Here is a 7117-nt window from a genome sequence, read left to right as displayed (position 1 = left end):
GCAGAGGTCAAAGAGCTGTTGATAATGTTAGTTAATGCGGGTAATATAATAGGTAAACAATCTTTAAGTACACGTATCGGGATGAAGTCGATACCAGGTGATTTATTTAGTGGCATTTCTAAGACAATTCGTTGAACATCTGCGGTATAGAGACATGTTCGAAGTGAAATTGTTCATCTACTGGAAACACCATGGTTCGTCGTGAGGGATCAGTCAACTGCAAGTTATGATCTTTGGCGATGTTCTCTGCTGCAAGGGCGGTAGACGAACCTACGGAGGTGAAGTAGTAGTTAAATTCTTCTGCTACCAGAGTTGAATCTTTTGCATAGGTAAGAGTGTTTCTCTCCTTCGATGGGATACAATTGTTAATTATTTTCCATAAAGAACCCGAATTGTTCTTATTCTTTAATACTTCAGACGTGTAGTTATCCTTTTCAGCGTGTCTTAGTGCGGACTTAACAACATTACGGGCAGACACGAACTCCATCCAGTCAGCTTGACGGCGAGTACTTAAGAAAATTCGATGCAAATGATCTCTGTTTCTCATCATGTTTTTTATCTCATTAGTTACGAATGTGCAAGGCCGATTCTTTATCTTAACTGTAATTAGCGGGGCGTGTTTTTCCAAGGTGCTCTTTAACAACTTATCGAAGATGAATACCTTATCGTTGACGTCGACGTGTTCGAGGATCGAGTCCAATGTGTTATGTTGACGAAGCAGGTCAGATCTAAATTCCATTGGATTATATTTCTTGAAACTACGAATAGTTTTAAAGGATTGTTGTGGTTTAGGAGCTTTCAATTTAACAATAGCATAAACTGGGAGGTGGTCGCTGATGCAGGTACCAACTACGCCACTTGACTCTATTAAAGAAGAAGACGACGACATGATAACATCTAATAACGATGCACTTTTATCCGTGACTCTTGTATAGTCTTCAATAACCTGTGTTAAGTTTAACTCAATGTTGAAGATTCACCCATTAGTGAAACCATCCTGAAAAATGAAGTATAAGTCATTTTAAAGATGCACTGGACGACCTTGCCAACCAGTCCAGAGCAGATAAATTCCAACTTAATGAATCTAAGTGCAATGAAATGCGAATCTGCTTTTCCAAAGTGAAGAAAGACCTGGGGGCGGTTGAATCAAGCCCGTTTAGCTTGAACGGCGGATAAGTTCAAAATAGAAAGCAAGTCTAACGTTTTATTCAACAAGGGACTGACTAAATGGTTTTGTCCTTAATACAAAGATACTGTTTACAACAACATATTCAGTGCATAATATTCAAGTTGACTCGTTCAAGAGAGATGTCAAGAGTGTTATTTAAGCTAAACGAGCTTGATACAACTGGCGCATGGAACCTATCACAATAAATGATAAAGTTCTGGAAATTGTAGTCCATGCTAAGATCTTAGGTCTGAGAGCATCAAGTAATAATTTGAAGTGGAACGAACATGTTACTGAAATTGTTAAAAAAGCGTCCAAGCGACTTTATTTTTTTATCTCAGCTAAAACGTTCTAATGTTGGTACTAAAGAATTGGTTCAATTTTTTTAAACCGTGTATCAGATCTCTGTTGGAATATGCTTGCCCAGCATTTTATGATAGCTTACCCGAGTACCTCTCACACGATCTCAAAGAATGCAAAAGCGCGCTATGCATATAGTACATCCATCAGGCATCAACATCATACCAAGAAGCATTATCAATTGCTGAATTCGTTTGGTCCCTTTCGTCGTACGCCGCCAGTACCTTGCAGATAAACTGTTTTAAACAGATTTCAAACGATGAGAATCATAAGCTTACAAATAGAATAAAAATTATTTATATATACATAGATATAAAAGTTTTAAATGCATGCATGTAGATGAGTAGAGAAAAAATTAATTACTGATTTGACAGAGTTAGCTACTAATTATAAAACTGGTTTTAAAACGGTTCATCTTAACTTTAGCTATGTCAAATTTACACCTATTTCTCAAATTCACTGAGGAGCTATTAACAGATGGCAGCAGTTTATTAAACTAAACTGAACTCAGCCAATAGCTGTAATGTTTTAGTGAAAATTAATATACCATCTGATATCTATCTATCTATCATAGAAAGTTAAATGAGAATGATCGAAAGCTTCCAGCTTGATTATACTCTCATATTAATGGAGACTTATTTCTTCATGCCTTAGTTTGAAAATTTTTAAATCGCTAAAATACTGCGTGTAATTCTATATGCGAAAAATTAAAAAATACCCTAAAATTACGATTAGATTGATAGTTCCTTTACTCGCTCTTCATTGCCTCCCTAAAATGTATTTTCTGGTCGATCTCTGAATGAATCCACCCAACCAACGTGCCATGCACGTGCATGTTAAATTCCATCCAAGATCTTCATTTATTTACTTGCTCACGCCTGCATCATGTGGTTTGGTTTCAGATAACGAGTTTTGCCACACTCGCTGGAAACGAAAATTTCTGCCTTCTGGAGTATCTGATAATGGTCCAGTGACGTCAAAAATACGAGAATTATACTATCGTAATCATCTGCATGTCCCAATCAGTCTAAAAATCTTCAGTTCACCCCATAATTCCAAGAGATCAGAGTGGTTTACTGACTTTAATCACCTTGTTTTTATTGTTTGTTTTCTAACTGGTTTTCTTTGAAGTTTGTGCGCAAAACTTTCTCGGCATATTGGGCAGCGAGTCCTGAAAAAAGAATGAAAAAGGTTGTAGAAATAGCATGAAAAAAGACTTTTACGGTCACACACCAAAACCAATTTTCATACGTCAAAATGACATTCGTATACAACTAAATGTAGTGTTGTGAACGGGGATTTTTTGCCAGCAGGATAGTCGTAACTATGGGGGGTGTATATTATAATGTAACTTTCAGCTTACATTCCGTTTTGAATCATTAACTTGGAGCATTCTTTATGAACTTTGTGGGAACATGGCAAAATTTGACATCCCGTAAACGCATCCTGCAAAAAAATGAAGGAAATTTTTAAAATGCATGGATATATTTAATTACACGAGAGTACCCAAGTGGCCCAAGTTTGTTTCACTGAAATTAATAGTAAATAGCATGGGTTTCTTAAGGCAGAAAACCTAAACTGAAAAATTATGTCCGGAAACAAATTACTGTGACGTGAAGTCATCAAGGAGGGTTCCGATTTTGATTCCTCCACCGCTACTATTCGCTGACCTCTTGCCTTTTTGATTGGTCAATGTGATAGCCAGATTGGATTGGTTATGCGTTCCGGGCGAAGATAGGACAATGGTATAATGAAAGTAATTTTTTTCACATCACTTATAGTTACCTCGAGGCAGATACCACAGTTGTCATGAGCGGAATCTGGACGACATTTATGATTTCCTCTGAGTTGAACATCAAGACAAACACCACAGACGTCGCAATGAAATGAACGATCTCCATGGATCCTGCAATAATAAGTTGTCATAAAGTTAGTTGTGATATTGTAATTGAAGAATATGATTATTTTTTAAGTTGCTCTATAGAGTTTATCTATATAGCAAAAATTCTTACCTGCAAATTCCACATTTCTCGCAATGATAGGGATGATCATCTCTTCCAGTAAGATGCTTGCAAAGACCACAGTAAAAATCAGCGAATTGAGTGTTACATGAAACACAAAATTGACCGAACTATAAGAAGATAATGGAGAAAAATTGCTATAGAAAAGTTGCAAAAAATATACGGCAAATTCAAGGGGGGGGGAATTAAAAATCCTCACAAGTGCGTGAATTTTCCATATGAAATAAATTAGCTATTATCCTATTGTTCATTACCTGTTGCTCTTTACCGCATTCCATGCACTTTACCATCGTCGTATCACGTGATTTCAGTTTCTTTTGCTGACACGTGCTCGTCTCGTTGTGGCAACGATGACAAGCCCAGTATTTATCACAACATTCAAATTTCACCATGCAACGTCTTTTGTAGTGATTACACAACCACCTATCTGGTTGTTTCTTCACATTGTTTGATCTCTCAGACCGACCATTTGGATTATTTGATGTGGATGGAAAATTAAAACGTGCGTTTTGGTTACGAGCACGTGTTCGGTGCTCTTGATGTCTTGAATTCTCTGTAGTACCATTGCTTGCTTCTCTTGATCTACTTTCGTTACCTGAAAATAATTGCAAAAATTGTAGCTTTATAAGTTAGTTATTCTTACGAAAAAAATATCGCTAAGCAAAGTACATCGGTAGAAATAGTGCCCAACTTTGCTTAATGGTCATTTATTCCGAAGTGGCACATCTAAAAGCAACAAAATTTTGAAGTAATTGTGAAATTAGATAAAAGTTATTTCAAACCGACCTCTTGCTGTATCTCTTGCACGGTCATTAGGGACATCTTCATGCGTGGACAATCTATTTCGTCTTGAGAGAGTTTCGCTGGGCTTCTGATGATGAACATTGGCCATATCATGTTGATTACTGACAGGAGGCATGACCATAGTATCTGTACGAACAAGGGGAAAGTTTTGTTCAGATATCTCTCGTTGAGACGGAATTCTACGAGATGCGTACGCCCGATTGACATCTCGTGTGCTGCTCACGCTCTTTTGCTTAATTTCAACTACCATCCTTCTCAAATTAACATAGTTGCCGCTGTGGTATTCATCGATGAGGTGAACTAAATCAATTCTCAGAATTGACTTGAGGAATTCGCGAAGTACGCTTGTATTTGATGCGTTTATAACACCTTTTCGGTCCAATTGAAGAATGATTTCGGTTGAAGTAAGATTCGTTTCGACTAAAAACTGTTCATGAACCCAATCTTTTAGCTTCATGATATCACCGGTGAGCAAATTATTGGCAATGGCTAGCAATAGTTGTTTATATGCATTATGGACTGAAGATATTGCTGACGAAAGAGATGTATTCCCTCCATCAGCACCATCTGTTTCTTGTATTTGGACTGGAAAACGCAGCGGTTCAGATGAACCATTGCTTTCATTTGAAGGAAGCACACCTGAACTTGATCCAACACGGTCTGGTTGGTTTTGATTTCGAGGAATATTTTCTTCAGTGCGATGATTATCAGGAGACACGACTATCTCAGCGGATTCTTCACTTGCGTTTACAGATACAGCGGATTTGCTGGGAAATATTTTCTTAAAAATCTCGATATCTTTTTCTTTGGTCATTTTGGAGTCGATCTCAACCGAGAGTCTTCCTACATCGGATAACAGATCTTTTTTCTCGTCTTCAAGTCCCTTTATATGTTCCTCAAGACCGAGGATTGTTTCCTTGAACTTCAGTATTTCATTTTCCAACAGTTTTTTCTCTTCTTTGAAGTGACTTTCTTTTTCTACATACTCTTCCAGAAGTTTTTCAATGAGGTCATTTTTTTCTTGTAATAACTGTTTTACCGACTCATTTTCATTAAACAACCTTTGATTTTCCAATATTAAATCTTCACTTAACTTATTACAATAATCTTCCACGCTTGGTGTTAACATTTCAGTTAACTTCGATAGAATTTGTAAATTAGAACCATCAATTTGTTGAGAAAGGCGGTCCTTATTATATTGTTTGCTGTTCTCCCAACAAAATATGAAAGGGTTAGCGTTTCTGAAGATGATTTTTAAGTTTTCAACGTCACTGATAAAGATGCATAATGAAATATTTGGTGTCATATTTACAGTTTTAAAGTCCAAAAGCCATAACCTGAATTGTTCGTAACTCAGCATTATAGGTATAGCATGTATTTTAATAACCGAGAACGATTCTATTTCTCCCGTTAACCCAATTCTAATGTGTGTCAGGAAATCATCACATGTGAGAAAATTTTTAGGGATTGGAAAATTTTTCAAAGTGAAAATTAACGCGTCGCCCAATTTGTGAAACAAGACCCAATGATGAAATTCCGTTAATTGCACCTGTTCCTCAAGTTCAATCGAGATGTGTATAATCCACTTTTGCATTTTCAGTAATTTAACGGAGAAAATAAACTCCAGAGACCCGTTCCTTTTCTCGGAATACTTATCAAAAGAACTAGCGACATAATTCACCATGAGACGGTAGAGTAGCTCGGACCAACTTGAGTATTTCCTTAATACTGCAGAAAACCTGCTGTTTTTGAAATAAATGGGTAAATCACTACCGGAAATGTTTGGCGTCAGGTTCATATCGCATAATTGATAAATGCTGTGCTGCCCTTGTGCACTTCTAGCTTTATCAACTGTGTTTCTTCCAATACGACTGGCATATTTACGAACCATGCTTCCCATACTCAGTTGAAAGAAGCACACTAAAATTGAAACAAATAGAACGGATACATAACTTTCAACACTTTATAAAAGGTAATTCAAAATTATACCAAACGAATATATCGCAGACGATAATTTGTAATATTTTTCAAAATTACCCGTGGACAATAAAGAAATAATTTACAATAAATCAAAGGTTCGCATAGACAGTCAAAATAACATTCCTATCAGGAATTGCAAAGTTCTCAAAACGTTTTATGGATAGAAGTTCTACAGACATGAAATATAACGTATCACTGAAGTAACAAATAAATAGTAACTATAGATACTAGATCGTTTTTAAATCCTTACTAAGGCTTACCTTCTTAAATTAAAAATGTCCTATATCTGCTTATATCTAGCTTCTTCTTGAAGAGGGTAAGTTAGCTTCACCTTTTCAACAATCTCAGTTACTTTCTGACTTGTATTCAGTCATGACCACTATTTATATAATCAGCACAATGCATAGCTGGGGAATTCCCTAACTACACGGTGCATTCCCGAATAATAAAAAATTCAATAACGAAATGATGCATGTAATATATATCAGTTATCCGGCCTGAAAACTAGTAAACATGTCCTACTTTGACTTCTTACAAAACATGTATGCGGATGGAAAGCGCCCTCATGCAGTTGCAAAAGACAAAAAGTTTAAAGCAAGATAAGAGTCAAGTTTGCTAGACAAACTGACCGGAACAATATACCTGCACGGGTCGGCTAAAGAAAACAAGGATCATTTAAGTACTCGCCACAGCTGCTCATCTAATTTTGGCAAAATTTCAGTTCAAACATGCATCACCGTACTATCAGTAATTCCGAATTGTACTCGCCATCGCATGATATTAC

At 36.5% G+C, this 7117-nt stretch overlaps 1 protein-coding gene across 3 annotated transcripts; it reads right to left on the bottom strand.

The window, feature by feature from the left end:
- Positions 1 to 207: 207 nt before the first annotated feature.
- Positions 208 to 6681, bottom strand: LOC114528982. Of its 3 annotated transcripts, XR_003687566.1 has the most exons (8): positions 6594 to 6681; positions 4336 to 6273; positions 3804 to 4144; positions 3541 to 3659; positions 3314 to 3434; positions 2892 to 2974; positions 1614 to 2699; positions 208 to 997 (listed from the first exon to the last, which is right to left on the bottom strand). XR_003687566.1 is itself a non-coding variant. In XM_028550694.1 (7 exons), the coding sequence occupies exons 2-7, from the start codon at positions 6251 to 6253 to the stop codon at positions 2615 to 2617; spliced, it is 2667 nt and encodes an 888-aa protein (XP_028406495.1). In that variant the 5' UTR covers positions 6254 to 6273; positions 6594 to 6681; the 3' UTR covers positions 1565 to 2614. The 3 variants fall into 3 exon arrangements, 2 of the variants coding, with proteins under 2 accessions (XP_028406495.1, XP_028406496.1); XM_028550694.1 differs by lacking the exon at positions 208 to 997 and having other exon boundaries at positions 1565 to 2699; XM_028550695.1 differs by lacking the exons at positions 208 to 997; positions 1614 to 2699 and having other exon boundaries at positions 2888 to 2974.
- Between the last annotated feature and the right edge of the window lie 436 nt (positions 6682 to 7117).

This window comes from Dendronephthya gigantea, unplaced genomic scaffold, assembly GCF_004324835.1.
Source record: "Dendronephthya gigantea isolate DGI-Jeju-01 unplaced genomic scaffold, DenGig_1.0 000052F, whole genome shotgun sequence".
Taxonomy (NCBI): Eukaryota; Metazoa; Cnidaria; class Anthozoa; order Malacalcyonacea; family Nephtheidae; genus Dendronephthya; species Dendronephthya gigantea.
This window is presented reverse-complemented; position numbering and strand designations above follow the sequence as displayed.

Bases quoted from the DNA above. Each gene is read 5' to 3' on its own strand.
- LOC114528982 (XM_028550694.1), bottom strand. From the start codon at position 6,253: ATGGGAAGCATGGTTCGTAAATATGCCAGTCGTATTGGAAGAAACACA. The intron at 3,660-3,803 runs GTAATGAACAAT...ATCTTCTTATAG, and splicing joins AATGCGGTAAAGAGCAACAG to TTCGGTCAATTTTGTGTTTC. The intron at 2,975-3,313 runs GTAACTATAAGT...ATTTTTTTGCAG, and splicing joins ACTGTGGTATCTGCCTCGAG to GATGCGTTTACGGGATGTCA.